This window comes from Salmo trutta, chromosome 12, assembly GCF_901001165.1.
Source record: "Salmo trutta chromosome 12, fSalTru1.1, whole genome shotgun sequence".
Taxonomy (NCBI): Eukaryota; Metazoa; Chordata; class Actinopteri; order Salmoniformes; family Salmonidae; genus Salmo; species Salmo trutta.
Genome location: NC_042968.1, coordinates 41,672,912 through 41,689,874, shown reverse-complemented (window position 1 = coordinate 41,689,874; position 16,963 = coordinate 41,672,912). Strand labels below are relative to the sequence as shown.

At 41.4% G+C, this 16,963-nt stretch overlaps 1 protein-coding gene across 1 annotated transcript in view; it reads right to left on the bottom strand.

The window, feature by feature from the left end:
* galr1b (galanin receptor 1b) overlaps nucleotides 1-16,609 on the bottom strand; it is a 45,102-nt gene extending 28,493 nt beyond the window's left edge. Inside the window, exon 1 of the mRNA XM_029768338.1 lies at nucleotides 15,503-16,609. Within this exon, the coding sequence (XP_029624198.1) occupies nucleotides 15,503-16,177 (675 nt within the window). The 5' untranslated portion in view covers nucleotides 16,178-16,609. The remainder of the gene's footprint in view (nucleotides 1-15,502) is intronic.
* Between the last annotated feature and the right edge of the window lie 354 nt (nucleotides 16,610-16,963).

Below are 16,963 nucleotides of genomic sequence, written 5' to 3'. Positions count from 1 at the left end.
CACCGTTGGAGGGGGGGTACTGTCACGCCCTGACCAGGTGAACTCTGCTATTTTGGTCAGGGTGTGGCATTTCTATGCTTTATTTTCTATGTTTTGGTTATAGCCTTTGTGTTTTATTTCTATGTTGGGCTCGGGTGATTTCCCAATCAGACAGCTGTCGCTTGTGAAGTCTGATTGGGAATCACATTTAAGTTCCTTTTTCCCCACGATGTTTGTGGGTTGTTGTCTCGTTATTTGAGCACGTAACGTATTGGCTGTTTTTTCCTTGATTTTGTGTACATGTTTAATTCTAGTGTGTTAAATAAACATGTATTCGCTCCCAGCTGCGTTTTGGTCCGCTTCCTCGTCTCCCGACGACAAACGTTACAATGTGAAACATCTTCTTGATTTATTAAAGAAATTAACACTGAACAAAGGCACGATGAAAAACAGTCCTGTAAGGTACTCTGACTATACATAGAACATCCACCCACCAACACAAGAGAAAATAACCCACTTAAATATGGCCTCCAATTAAAGGCAATGAAGAACAGCTGTCTTCAATTGAAGGCCAAACCAAAACCCTGAACATAGAAATAGAAATACTAGAAAATCAAACATAGAAATACATAACATAACTAACCCAAAAAACCCAACAACACAAAACAAACACACCCCTGCCACGTCCTGACCAACTACAATAACAATATGACCCCTTTACTGGTCAGGACATGACAAGGAGACAGGTTAAATAATGATTTTTAAGACTTGAGGATTGTGTATGTGTGCCATTCAGAGGGTAAATGGGCAAGACAAAAGATTTAAGTGCTGTATGTTTGTTGTTGAACGCTGTTGAACGCCCGAAAGCTGAACGAGAGACCTCGGGTTTAGTGCTTTTGTAAAGCTGACAGTGTTTCGATATACTTTTATTTTTATTTTGGGCCCTGTGGCTCTGTTAGGTTTAGTTGCTGTTAGCGCTGCTGTCGGTCCCAGGATCCCTCCAGATTCCACAGAGGGGAAAGTGGCTACACATAGCAAGCAAGTAGCACACCTACACAAGCTACTGGGGAATCCACGCCTGCCTACTTTTTCGTTTTCTTCTACCCCAGTAGCTGGACGCCTCTATGGTCTGGTGGAAATGTCGCCGCCGTGTCAGTTCTCCACAGCCGACTGGCTGGTGCCCAGCAGGGATCCATCCCCGAAGGGGTCTCCCCCTTCCCTGGAGAACATAGCGGTTCTCGACCCAACCAACCAGCCATGGAGATACGTCACTTGCCGTGGAAGTCGAAGACAGCGTCCTCTGGCAACGGGGGTTTACTTGGAGATGATGAGCCCGGACCTGACACAGACCAGAAACAGCTTTGCCTCCCTGGATCCAGAGGTTCCAGAGCCTTCTTCCTTGGTGGCTTCCCATTCAAGATTAGATCCGGAGGTACCTGCATCTTCGTCCTCTATTCTGTCTTCCTCTCCGGTGGCTTCTACCTTGGGTTCAGATCCTCGGAGTTCCCACCCTCATCAGACCGTGAGGCTGCCTGAGAGACCGGCCTATTTAAAATCGCCAGCTGTCATCATCGGCAGCTCTATGGTGAGAAACAGCTTGGTTCTCAAGGCATAAACCCTGTGCTTCCCAGGCGTACGAGTACAGGACATCACAAGGCTGCTTTCGACTGTTCTACGACAGATGCCGGGAGCTGACACTGTCATAGTCCATGTGGGGTCAAACAACATCAGGAGGGCTAGCTCGGAACATCTGAAAATGGATTTTAAAAGAACTGATTTTAGCATTAAAAGACTCCCAAAAACAGCCAATCATTTCAGGTCCAGTACCATCGTTGGGCCACGGGTGTGAAAGATTCCGCAGACTGCTGGCATTACACATCTGGTCAACAGACTACTGTAGCTCTGTTGGAGTCACTTTTATTGATAACTTTGACACTTTCTGGAAACAGAAGATACAGGAATGACGGAGTCCATCCAAATCATCTTGGCACCTGGATTCTGTCCACGCATTTCGAGGCTGCGTCAGATAATTCCTACCATTGTGACAATGAGTTGTCATAATGCTGCATTAATGTACATTATCCTAGGAGCGTTGGCAGACACAATGTAAGTAACCTAATTTATGTCCCTCTAATTGCCGTGAATACCTTTGTTGATCCTACAGCTATTGTATGCAGTAATCATGAGCCTATGAACCAGAGTTATACTGTTAGAACTGAGGCGGTGTGCCCCTAGTAGGAAGACCACTGTGTGCAACTCACCCTGCACAATCAAATCTACTTCTGATAAGCTTCCCAGTAAAGCAGTAAAACAATCAAGCAACCCAGAAAAGCTAAAAATAGCCCACATTAACATATGCCGCCTGAGAAACAAAGTCCATGAAGTCAATAACTTGCTTGTAACAGATGACATTCATATTCTGACTATCTCTGAAACTCACTTAGATAATACCTTTGATGATACAGTGGTAGCAATACATGGTTATAACGTTTACAGAAAAGACAGAAACGCCGTGTTGCGGACTATATAAAGAACCACATTCCTGTAAAGATTAGAGACAATCTAATGTTAAATACTGTTGAAGTAATATGGTTACAGGTTCATCTGCCTCACCTAAAGCCCATTCTGGTGGGAAGCTGCTATTGACCACCAAGTGCTAACAGTCAGTATCTGGATAACATGTGTGAAATGCTTGGTAATGTATGTGATATCAACAGAGAAGTATATTTTCTGGGTGATTTTAAATATTGACTGGCTTTCATCAAGCTGCCCACTCAAGAACAAAATTCAAACTGTAACCAGTGCCTGCAACCTGGTTCAGGTTATCAGTCAATTTACCAGGGTAGTTACAAACAGCACAGGAATGAAATCATCAACATGTATTGATCGCATCTTTACTAATGCTGCAGATATTTGTTTTAAAGCAGTATCCAAATCCATAGGATGTAGTGATCACAATATAATAGCCATATCTAGGAAAACCAAAGTTCCAAAGGCTGGGCCTAATATAGTGTATAAGAGGTCATACAAGAAGTTTTGTAGTGATTCCTATGTTGATGATGTAAAGAATATTTGCTGGTCTGTGGTGAGTAATGAGGAGCAACCAGATACTACACTTGACACATTTATGAAATTGCTTATTCCAGTTACTAATAAGCACGCACCCATTAAGAAAATGACTGTAAAAACTGTTAAATCCCCTTGGATTGATGAGGAAGTGAAAAAATGTATGGTTGAGGCAAAAGGTATGGCAATTAAGTCTGGCAGCCTAACTGATTGGTAAATGTACTGCAAATTAAGAAATCATGTGACTAAACTAAATAAAAATAAACTATACTATGAAACAAAGATAAATTATATAAAGAATGATAGTAAAAAGGACCTTAAATGAAATTTTGAGGGTAAAAGCAAACTTGGCTCCATCACTCATTGAGTCAGATGGCTCATTTATCACAAAACCCACTGATATTGCCAACACAATTAATAATTTTTCTCATTGGCAAGATAAACAAACTTAGGGATGACATGCCAGCAACAAACGCTGACACTACACATCCAAGTATATCTGACCAAATTATAAAAGACAAGAATTGTACTTTCGAATTCCGTAAAGTCAGTGTGGAAGAAATTCCGTAAAGTCAGTGTGAAAAAATTATTGTTGTTTTATCAACAATGACAAGCCACCGGGGTCTGACAATCTGGATGGAAAATGGTGGATATGAGGATAATGGCGGACGGTATTGCCACTCCTATTTGCCACATCTTCAATTTAAGCCTACTAGGCCTAATTTAAGCCAATTTAAGCCTAAGTGTGTGCCCTCAAGCCTGGAGGGAAGCTAAAGTCATTCCGCTACCAAAGAACAGTAAAGCCCCCTTTACTGGCTCAAATAGCCGACCAATCAGGCTGTTACCAACCCTTAGTAAACTTCTGGGAAAAATTGTGTTTGACCAGATACAATGCTATTTCACAGTAAACAAATTGACAACAGAATTTCAGTACGCATATGGTGAAGGACACTCAACAAGCACGGCACTTACACAAATGATTGATGATTGGCTGAGAGAAATTGATGATAAAATGATTGTGGGGGCTGTCTTGTTTGACATTATCGATCATAGTCTGCTGCTGGAAAAACATATGTGTTATGGCTTTACACCCCCTGCTTTAATGTGGATAAAGAATTACTTGTCTAACCGAACACAGAGGTGTTCTTTAATGGAAGCCTCTCAAATATAATCCAGTTAGAATCAGGAATTCCCCAGGGTAGCTGTTTAGGCCCCTTGCTTTTTTCAACCTTTACTAACGACATGCCACTGACTTTGAGTAAAGCCAGAGTTTGTGGATGACAACACTATACACGTCAGCTACTACAGTGACTGAAATGACTGCAACACTCAACAAAGAGCTGCAGTTAGTTTCAGAGTGGGTGGCAAGGAACAAGTTAGCCCTAAATATTTCTAAAACTAAAAGCATTAAACCCTAAACCTCAACTACATCTCGTAATGAATAATGTGGAAATTGAGCAAGTTGAGGTGACTAAACTGCTTTGAGTAAACCTGGATTATACATTTACATTTTAGTCATTAAGCAGATGCTCTTATCTGCAGCAATTTACAGTAGTGAACACATACATTTCATACATTTTTGCTCCATACTGGTCCCCCGTGGGAATAAAACCCACAACCCTGGTGTTGCAAACACCATGCTCTACCAACTGAGCCACATGAGACTATCTGTCATGGCCAAAACATATAAACTGTCATGGTCAAAACATATTGATACAACAGTAGCTAGGATGGGGAGAAGTCTGTCCATAATAAAGCACTGCTCTGCCTTAACAACACTATCAACAAGGCAGGTTCTACAGGATCTGCTTTTGTTGCACCTAGACTACTGTTCAGTTGTGTGGTCAGGTGCCACAAAGAGGGCCTTGGGAAAATTGCAGTTGGGTCAGAACAGGGCAGCACAGCTGGCCCTTAAAAGTACACAGAGAGCTAACATTAATGACATGCATGTAAATCACTCATGGCTCAAAGTGGAAGAGAGATTGACTTCCTCATTACTTGTTTTTGTAAGAGGTGTTGACAAAATGAATGTACCGAGCTGTCTGTTCAAACTACTAGCGCACAGCTCGGACACCCATGCATACTTCACAAGACATGCCAAGTCCAGAACAGACTATGGGAGGCGCACAGTACTACATAGAGCCATGATTACATGGAGCTCTATTCCACATCAGGTAACTGATGCAAGCAGTAGAATCAGATTTAAAAAGCAGGTACAAATACACCCTATGGAACACCGGGGACTGTGAAGTAACACAAACATTTCAAAAAAATCCAAGATGGCATAGCAGTGGGATGTGTGTGTTTGTCTTTGTCTTATCCAGTGTTTTATCCCGTGTAAATAGCCTGTCTTTTTCATATATATCTTAATCTCACTTTCTATATACAAACTAAATATACTTTCCTGCAACCCGCCTCACCCAATGTGGTACGGATCTGCTATTTTTATTCCTTATAACTAGAACTTCCATCAGGAGCTAGACAGCTAACTAGCTACTAGTCTTTGTTAGCCGCGGCTAGCGGTCTTCACCTTTTTCTCGGTCACCAGCCAGCCTTAGTTTGGACAACACCAGCCAGACTGCACAGCGCGATATCAACCCAGAGCATATCGGACTGCTTCTCTCTACCACATCACCGGATTCCTGCCGCTCTGGATCATTACACCGGATCATCGCAGCTAGCTAGCTGCAAACGAGTGGCTACTGTTAGCTAACGCCTCTATCCGGAAGCAAGCACCAGCTAGCCTTGAGCTAGCCTCGAGCTAGGCCCACATACCAGCTAATTCTAGGGCTACAATACCTCCTTTGCCAATTGGCCTGGACCCTTTATTGTCGACATGGAGCCCCGCCGATCCATTCACAACTGGACTGCCGACGTTATCGTCCGAGGTTGTCTCAACAGGCTATTCTGTTACGATGTCGCCGAAGAACCGTCTACTAGCCCTGGGCTGCTAGCTTTTCTGAACGCCGTGTCCCCTGCTCGCCTAGCGTAGTAGTTACTACCGAACAGCACCCTAACTCACCTATTGCCGCTCTTTTGACCCTATGATCACTTAGCTACACAGCTGATGCCCCCTGGACTGTTTCAATAACACGGTACCTAATTTTGTTTACCTGTCGGCCCCAGCCTCGAACTCAGGTCCTGTATGTACCTAACTGATTCGCTCTGCCCTTTCATCGCCATTCACCCGTTGTTGTCTTAGCTCTCCTGATCAACACCTGTGATTGCTTTGTGCCTCTCTCTAAAGTCAATATGCCTTGTCTACTGCTGTCTTGGCTAGTTTTTATTGTTTTATTTCACTGTAGAGCCCTCAGTCCTGCTCAACATGCCTTAGATAGCTCTTTTGTCCCACCCCACACACATGCGGAGACTTCGCCTGGCTTAACTGGTGCCTCCAGAGATGACACCTCGCTCATCGTCACTCAACGCCAGGTTTACCTCTACTGTACTCACATTCTACCATACCATTGTCTGTACATTATGCCCTGAATCTATTCTACCACGCCCAGAAATCTGCTCCTTTTATTCTCTGTCACCAAAGCACTAGACGACCAGTTCTCATAGCCTTTAGCCGTACCCTTATCCTACTCCTCCTCTGTTCCTCTGGTGATGTGGAGGTTAACCCAGGCTCTGGAGCCCCCAGTTCCATTCCTATTCCCCAGGCGCTATCATTTGTTGACTTCTGTAAACGTAAAAGCCTTGGATTCATGCATGTTAACATCAGAAGCCTCCTCCCTAAGTTTGTTTTATTCACTGCTTTAGCACACTCCACCAACGCTGATGTCCTAGCCATGTCTGAATCATTGTTTAGGAAGGCCACCAAAAATTCTGAAATTTCCATCCCCAACTCCAACATTTTCCGCCAAGATAGAACTGCCAAAGGGGGTGGAGTTGCAATTTACTGCAGAGATAGTCTGCAGAGTTCTGTCATGCTAACCAGGTCTGTACCCAAACAGTTCGAGCTTCTACTTTTAAAAATCCACCTTTCCAGAAATAAGTCTCTCACTGTTGCCGCTTGTTACAGACCCTCCTCAGCCCCCAGCTGTGCCCTGGACACCATATGTGAATTAATTGCCCCCCATTTATCTTCAGAGTTCGTTCTGTTAGGTGACCTAAACTGGGATATGCTTAACACCTCGGCCATTCTACAATCTAAACTAGATGCCCTCAATCTCACACAAATTATCAAGGAACCTACCAGGTACAACCCTAAATCCGTAAACACGGGCACCCTCACAGATATCATCCTGACAAATCTGCCCTCTAAATACACCTCTGCTGTCTTCAACCAGGATCTCAGCGATCACTGCCTCATTGCCTGTGTCCGTAATGGGTTAGCGGTCAAACGACCCCTCTTCATCACTGTCAAACGCTCCCTAAAACACTTCAGCGAACAGGCCTTTCTAATCGACCTGGCCCGGGTATCCTGGAAGGATATTGACCTCATTCTGTTTGTAGAGGATGCCTGATAATTCTTTAAAAGTGCTTTCCTCACAATCTTAAATAAGCATGCCCCATTCAAAAAATGTACAACTAAGAACAGATATAGCCCTTGGTTCACTCCAGACTTGACTGCCCTTGACCAGCACAAAAACATCCTGTGGCGTACTGCATTAGCATCAAAAAGCCCCAGCAATATTCAACTTTTCAGGGAAGTTAGGAACCAATATACACAGGCAGTTAGAAAAGCAAAGACTAGCTTTTTCAAACAGAAATTTGCATCCTGTAGCACAAACTCCAAAAAGTTCTGGGACACTGTAAAGTCCATGGAGAATAAGAGCACCTCCTCCCAGCTGCCCACTGCACTGAGGCTAGAAACACTGTCACCACTGATAAATCTACAATAATCAAGAATTTCAATAAGCATCTTTCTACAGCTGGCCATGCCTTCCACCTGGCTACCCCTACCCCGGTCAACAGTTCTGCACCCCCCACAGCAACTTGCCCACGCCTCCCCATTTCTCCTTCACCCAAATGCAGATAGCTGATGTTTTGAAAGAGCTGCAAAATCTGGACCCATACAAATCAGCTGGGCTCGACAATCTAGACTCTATCTTTCTAGAATTATCCGCCGCAATTGTTGGAACCCCTATTACTAGCCTGTTCAACCTCTCTTTCGTATCGTCTGAGATCCTTATAGATTGGAAAGCTGCCGCGGTCATCCCCCTCTTCAAAGGGGGAGACACTCTAGACCCAAACTGTTACAGACCTATATCTATCCTACCCTGCCTTTATAAAGTCTTCGAAAGCCAAGTTAACAAACAGATCACTGACCATTTTGAATCCCACCGTACCTTCTCCGCTATGCAATCTGGTTTCCGAGCTGGTCATGGGTGCACCTCAGCCACGCTCAAGGTCCTAAACGATATCATAACCACCATCGATAAAAGACAATACTGTGCTTCCGTCTTCATCAACCTGGCCAAGGCTTTCGACTCTGTCAATCACCACATTCTTATCGGCAGACTCAACAGCCTTGGTTTCTCAAATGACTGCCTCGCCTGTTTCACCAACTACTTCTCAGATCGAGTTCTGTGTGTCAAATCGGAGGGCCTGTTGTCCGGACCTCTGGCAGTCTCTATGGGGGTGCCACAGGGTTCAATTCTCAGGCCGACTCTTTTCTCTATATACATCAATGATGTCACTCTTGCTGGTGGTGATTCGCTGATCCACCTCTACGCAGACGACACCATTCTGTATATTTCTGGCCCCTCTTTGGACACTGTGTTAACAAACCTCCAGACGAGCTTCAGTGCCATACAACACTCCTTCTGTGGCCTCAAACGGCTCTTAAATGCAAGTACAACTAAATGCATGCTCTTCAACCGATTGCTGCCCACACCCGCCTATCTAGCATCACTACTCTGGACGGTTCTGACTTGTGGACAACTACAAATACCTAGGTGTCTGGTTAGACTGTAAACTCTCCTTCTAGACTCACATTAAGCATCTCCAATCCAAAATTACATCCAAAATTACATGCTGCCAAACATACCCTCGTAAAACTGACTATCCTACCGATCTTTGACTTCGGCGATGTCATTTACAAAATAGCCTCCAACACTCTACTCAGCATATTGGATGTAGTCTATCACAGTGCCATCCGTTTTGTCACCAAAGCCCCATATACTACCCACCACTGCGACCTGTGTGCTCTCGTTGGCTGGCCCTCGCTTCATATTCGTTGCCAAACCCACTGGCTCCAGGTCATCTATAAGTCTTTGCTAGGTAAAGCCCCACCTTACCTCAGCTCATTGGTCACCATGGCAGCACCCACCCGTAGCATGCACTCCAGCAGGTATATTTCACTGGTCATCCCCAAAGTCAACTCCTCATTTGGCCGCCTTTCCTTCCAGTTCTCTGGAATTTCAAAAATCACTGAAGCTGGAGTCTTATATCTCCCTCACTAACTTTAAGCATCAGCTGTCAGAGCAGCTTACCGATCATTGCACCTGTACACAGCCCATCTGATAATAGCCCACCCAACTACCTCATCCCCATATTGTTATTTATTTATTGCTCCTTTGCACCCCAGTATCTCTACTTGCACATTCATCTTCTGCACATCTATCACTCCAGTGTCAATTGCTAAATTGTAATTATTTCACCACTATGGCCTATTTATTGCCTTACCTCCCTAATCTTACTACAGTTGCACACACTGTATATAGATTTTTCTATTGTGTTATTGACTGTACGCTTGTTTATTCTATATGTAACTCTGTGTTGTTTGTGTCGCACTGCTTTGCTTTATGGGGCGGCAGGGTAGCCTAGTGGTTAGGGCGTTGGACTAGTAACCAAAAGGTTGCAAGATCGAATCCCCTGAGCAGACAAGGTAAAAATCTGTCATTCTACCCCTGAACAAGGCAGTTAACCTGCTGTTCCCTGGTAGGCCGTCATTGAAAATAAGAATCTGTTCTTAAAGGTAAAAAAAAAATAACTTGGCCAGGTCGCAGTTGTAAATGAGAACTTGTTCTCAACTGGCCTACCTGGTGAAATAAAATGAAAAACGTAGACCTGTGATAACATAAGCACTACACACACATTTTGTGTTGTGTAGATATGTGGTAGTGGAGTATGGGCCTGAGGACGCACACTTAGTGTATTGTGATTGTGAATTCTGTAATGAATGTATTGTAATATTTTGACAATTGTATAACTGCCTTCATTTTGCTGGACCTCAGGATGGGGATCCATAATAAATAAATAAATAAAGTATGGTAGCAGGTGCCAGGTGCACTGGTTTGAGTGTGTCAAGAACGGCAACACAGCTGGGTTTTTCACACTCAACAGTTTCCCGTGTGTATCAAGAATGGTCCACCACCCAAAGGACATCCAGCCAACTTGACACAACCATGGGAAGCATTGGGGCATTGGGGCAGCATCCCTGTGGAACGCTTTCGACACCTTGTAGAGTCCACGCACCGACAAATTGAGGCTTTTCACAGGGAGATGGGGTTGCAACTCAATATTAGGAAGGTGTTCCTAATGTTTTGTGCATTCAGTGTATATTTCTGCTACCAGTCACCTTTCAGCCCTGTTTACATGTATATATTACCATAAGTATATTACCATCCATATTTATATATTCCAGTGAACTGTCACTTTTCAGCCCTGTTTACATGTATATATTACCATTGGTATATTACCATCCGTATTTATATATTCCTGTTAACTGTCACTTTTCAGCCCTGTTTACATGTTGTTTATTACCATTAGTATATTACCATCCGTATTTATATATTCCAGTGAACTGTCACTTTTCAGCCCTGTTTACATGTATATATTACCATCAGTATATTACCATCCGTATTTATATATTCCTGTTAACTGTCACTTTTCAGCCCTGTTTACATGTATATATTACCATTAGTATATTACCATCCGTATTTATATATTCCTGTTAACTGTCACTTTTCAGCCCTGTTTACATGTTGTTTATTACCATTAGTATATTACCATCCGTATTTATATATTCCTGTTAACTGTCACTTTTCAGCCCTGTTTACATGTATATATTACCATTAGTATATTACCATCCGTATTTATATATTCCTGTTAACTGTCACTTTTCAGCCCTGTTTACATGTATATATTACCATTAGTATATTACCATCCGTATTTATATATTCCTGTTAACTGTCACTTTTCAGCCCTGTTTACATGTATATATTACCATTGGTATATTACCATCCGTATTTATATATTCCTGTGAACTGTCACTTTTCAGCCCTGTTTACATGTATATATTACCATTAGTATATTACCATCCGTATTTATATATTCCTGTTAACTGTCACTTTTCAGCCCTGTTTACATGTATATATTACCATTGGTATATTACCATCCGTATTTATATATTCCTGTGAACTGTCACTTTTCAGCCCTGTTTACATGTATATATTACCATTAGTATATTACCATCCGTATTTATATATTCCTGTTAACTGTCACTTTTCAGCCCTGTTTACATGTTGTTTATTACCATTAGTATATTACCATCCGTATTTATATATTCCTGTTAACTGTCACTTTTCAGCCCTGTTTACATGTATATATTACCATTAGTATATTACCATCCGTATTTATATATTCCTGTTAACTGTCACTTTTCAGCCCTGTTTACATGTTGTTTATTACCATTGGTATATTACCATCCGTATTTATATATTCCTGTTAACTGTCACTTTTCAGCCCTGTTTACATGTATATATTACCATTGGTATATTACCATCCGTATTTATATATTCCTGTTAACTGTCACTTTTCAGCCCTGTTTACATGTTGTTTATTACCATTAGTATATTACCATCCGTATTTATATATTCCTGTTAACTGTCACTTTTCAGCCCTGTTTACATGTATATATTACCATTAGTATATTACCATCCGTATTTATATATTCCTGTTAACTGTCACTTTTCAGCCCTGTTTACATGTATATATTACCATTGGTATATTACCATCCGTATTTATATATTCCTGTTAACTGTCACTTTTCAGCCCTGTTTACATGTATATATTACCATTAGTATATTACCATCCGTATTTATATATTCCTGTTAACTGTCACTTTTCAGCCCTGTTTGACTGACGATTGGCTGAGTTAAATTGATGATGAAAAGGGGGCTGTTTTGTTGGACTTCAGTGCGGCTTTTGACATTATCGATCATAGTCTGCTGCTGGAAAAACGTGTGTTTTATGGCTTTGTACCTTCCTATCACGCCTACACTGACACTCTTATACACACACACACACACACACACACACACACACACACACACACACACACACACACACACACACACACACACACACACAACATAGCATCTGACCAAATTATACAAGATTTTAGTTTTGGGTTAAAACAACAGGATTTTAGTTCTAGGTTAAAAACAACAGGATTTTAGTTCTGGGTTAAAAACAACAGGATTTTAGTTCTGGGTTAAAAACAACAGGATTGTAGTTCTGGGTTAAAAACAACAGGATTTTAGTTCTGGGTAAAAACAACAGGATTTTAGTTCTGGGTAAAAACAACAGGATTTTAGTTCTGGGTTAAAAACAACAGGATTTTAGTTCTGGGTTAAAAACAACAGGATTTTAGTTCTAGGTTAAAAACAACAGGATTTTAGTTCTGGGTTAAAAACAACAGTACTAACGGTCACTTTTCAGCCCTGTTTGACTGACGATTGGCTGAGTTAAATTGATGATGAAAAGGGTGTCACGTCCTGACCATAGAAAGATGTTATTTTCTATGGTAGAGTAGGTCAGGGCGTAACAGTTTTTTTTGTTCTATGTTTTCTATTTCTATGTTGTCAGGGTCTAGTTTTGTATTTCTATGTTGGGGTTTTGTTTGGGATGATCTCCAATTAGAGGCAGCTGGTCCTCGTGTGTCTCTAATTGGAGATCATACTTAAGTAGGGTTTTTTCCCACCTGGGTTTGTGGGAGATTGTTTTTGAGTAGTGTATGTTAACTCTGCGTCACGGTTTGTTGTTTTTGTTATTCAGTTTATTTATATGTATTGCATAGTTTCACAGTGTAAATAAAATGTGGAACGACACACACTCTGAACTTTGGTCCGCTTCTCCTTACGACAACCGTGACAAAGGGGGCTGTTTTGTTGGACTTCAGTGCGGCTTTTGACATTATCGATCATAGTCTGCTGCTGGAAAAACGTGTGTTTTATGGCTGTGTGTACCTTCCTATCACGCCTACACTGACACTCTTACACACACACACACGCGCGCACACACACACACACACACACACACACACACACACACACAGACACATACTCACTCACTCACTCACCACCACACCCACTCAAACTAAATCCCCCTCCACACACACATACACACTAATACACATACACACAATAACAGTCACACACACTAACACACATACACACAATAACACCCACACACACTCACTCACCACGTACTGTATGCTGCTGCCATTCTGTCTACTAGTATATTTATGCCTATTATTATTAAAGGATCTGTGGATGTCATTTCAATGGTCATCTATCTTGGACAGACAATGTAAACATAGCATCTGACCAAATTATGCAAGATTTTAGTTCTAGGTTAAAAACAATAGGATTTTAGTTCTGGGTTAAAAACAACAGGATTTTAGTTCTGGGTTAAAAACAACAGGATTTTAGGTCTGGGTTAAAACCAATAGGATTTTAGTTCTGGGTTAAAAACAATATGATTTTAGTTCTGGGTTAAAAACAACAGGATTTTAGCTCTGGGTTAAAAACAGGATTTTAGTTCTAGGTTAAAAACAACAGGATTTTAGTTCTAGGTTAAAAACAACAGGATTTTAGTTCTGGGTTAAAACAACAGGATTTTAGTTCTGGGTTAAAAACAACAGGATTTTAGTTCTGGGTTAAAAACATCAGGATTTTAGTTCTGGGTAAAAAACAACAGGATTTTAGTTCTGGGTTAAAAACAATAGGATTTTAGTTCTGGGTTAAAAACAACAGGATTTTAGCTCTGGGTTAAAAACAGAATTTTAGTTCTAGGTTAAAACAGGATTTTAGTTCTGGGTTAAAAACAACAGGATTTTAGCTCTGGGTTAAAAACAACAGGATTTTAGTTCTGGGTTAAAAACAACAGGATTTTAGTTCTGGGTTAAAAACAACAGGATTTTAGTTCTGGGTTAAAAACAACAGGATTTTAGTTCTGTGTTAAAAACAACAGGATTTTAGTTCTAGGTTAAAAACAACAGGATTTTAGTTCTAGGTTAAAAACAAAAGGATTTTAGTTCTGGGTTAAAAACAACAGGATTTTAGTTCTAGGTAAAAAAACAGGATTTTAGTTCTGGGTTAAAAACAACAGGATTTTAGTTCTGGGTTAAAAACAACAGGATTTTAGTTCTAGGTTAAAAACAACAGGATTTTAGTTCTAGGTTAAAAACAAAATGATTTTAGTTCTAGGTTAAAAACAATAGGATTTTAGTTCTAGGTAAAAAAACAGGATTTTAGTTCTAGGTTAAAAACAACAGGATTTTAGTTCTGGGTTAAAAACAACAGGATTTTAGTTCCTGGTTAAAAACAACAGGATGTTAGTTCTAGGTTAAAAACAACAGGATTTTAGTTCTGGGTTAAAAACAACAGTATTTTAGCTCTGAGTTAAACAACAGTATTTAAGTTATGGGTTAAAAACAACAGGATTTTAGCTCTGGGTTAAACAACAGGATTTAAGTTATGGGTTAAAAACAACAGGATTTTAGCTCTGGGTTAAACAACAGGATTTTAGCTCTGGGTTAATAACAACAGTATTTTAGTTCTGGGTTAAAAACAACAGTATTTCAGTTATGGGTTAAAAACAACAGTATTTTAGTTCTTGGTTAGTGACAGTATTTTAGTTCTGGGTTAAAAACAACAGTATTTCAGTTATGTATTAGTGACAGTATTCTAGTTATGGTTTAAGTGACAGTATTTTAGTTATGGGTTAAAAACAACAATATTTTAGTTATGGGTTAGTGACAGTATTTTAGTTCTGGGTTAAGTGACAGTATTTTAGTTATGGGTTAAGCGACAATATGTGATTTGTAACAAATAACAACCAAAGCAGTTTGTCGAAGTAGTCCAGTCTGTAGTAAACCATATGAAGGACTATATAGGGCTGTCAGAAATTCTAGCCCTCTTAACCCAACACCGCACGGGGTAAAAAACTGTCACGCAGCCGGGTACAAAGAGCACTGACACACGCGCAGGTTTTCCGGAGCGCAGTGGTGCCGCACTTTCGCACTTTGTTCTCGCTCACAGCATTTATTGCCGCTCTTGAATGAAAAACATTACCATTAAAGCCCAATAAATGTCATCATGTGTCAATGTGTCATTTTCCATTATACAGGAGAGTGTTCCAACCTCACTAATGTACACCTTAACCTGTGCGTAAAAGATAAGCGTTTGACAGTTTCTCTACTACAGAAGATAAGTTGTCTTACCTTCGCATAGCAGCATATGATCAACCCCAACGGCAACAGATATCCAATGACTAAAATAGTGACTTTGTAGGTGTGTTTGGAAGCGCTTGCGTACCACGCTTCCCAGCAGAACGAACTGTTTGGCGCTTCCGGATGGTCAGTAAGTATCTGGTGTTGAGCCACTGGTATAGAGAATATGAACGATAGCGCCCAAATAACACAGACCCCAATGAGGGCATTCCTCCTGTTGCGAATGCAGGGGGACTTTTTGGAGTGTACAACAGCTATGTACCTGTCCACTGACATGGCAACAAGAGTGAAGATGCTCACCAGCATACACACCATCACCAAATAGTGAACACATTTACATAAAAAGGCTCCAAATATCCACTCGGGTAGGGAGTATATAGTAGCCTGGAACGGGACACAAAATAGCAGAAACAATATGTCCGCTATACTTAAATTGAGGATAAAAATGTTTGTCGTACTTCTGTTACGCCGGGCCTTGATTTTCCCTATTACTATAATCACTAGAGAGTTCCCGACGACACCCAGGAAAAATATACATCCAAAAATAACGGGAACAATCACCGCCTCCGCACCACCGTTGTCTTCTTCACCGGCCCCCACCGTCAGGTTGCCGGTGTTTAATAACTCGGTCCAGACGTAGCCCGTTTCGTTACCCGGTAGCAGCATGGTTTTCTCTCACACAGCCACGGCGTCCTCGTCCAGACGTTCCAGGAGTTAAGAAATGACAGGGCTGCTATCTCCGGAGAAAGTGGTGATTTTTGTCCAGAGCCTCGCATGGTAGACAATCTGGTCTATGTATCACACTCAGTCCAGTAACACTGCTGTGTCAAGTTCCAGATGTTGAATTTAGGCTACTTTTACGCATCGTTTAGAGGAAATGGTTATGCGTTTATCACTTGTGAGAAAGCCGCCAACAACAAGTGAAGGCTTGGTCTCCCGATGCGCGTCTTCGACGGAACACACTAACGATAGCCTGGCTATGACAGATACAGTATAGGCTAACCCAGGCAGTCATGAAGCCATAAAATGAAACCATGTGCTGTCCAAAACCTCGCGGAGCTCCTTATAGTAACAGGAACATGGAGACCTTTCAGCGCTGGTTCCTTCTGCTGTAAAAAAAAACAACCGTACTAAAACCGTAATGGCATAATTAAGCAATAAGAAACGAGTGGGTGTGGTATATGGCCAATATACCACGGCTAAGGACTGTTCATATGCACTACGCAACGCGGAGTGCCTGGATACAGCCCTTAGCCGTAGTATATTGACCAATATACCACAAACCCATGAGGTGCCTTATTGCTATTATAAACTGGTTACCGACAGGTTGATAAACTACTGTGGAGTATATCTGGAGATCATTATACCATGGAGCTGAAAGGGTTTTAGTGAAACACTGTGAGGTGTGAAGATTGGAAAGAAAATAACAACCTATAAATACCAGTCCCTCGT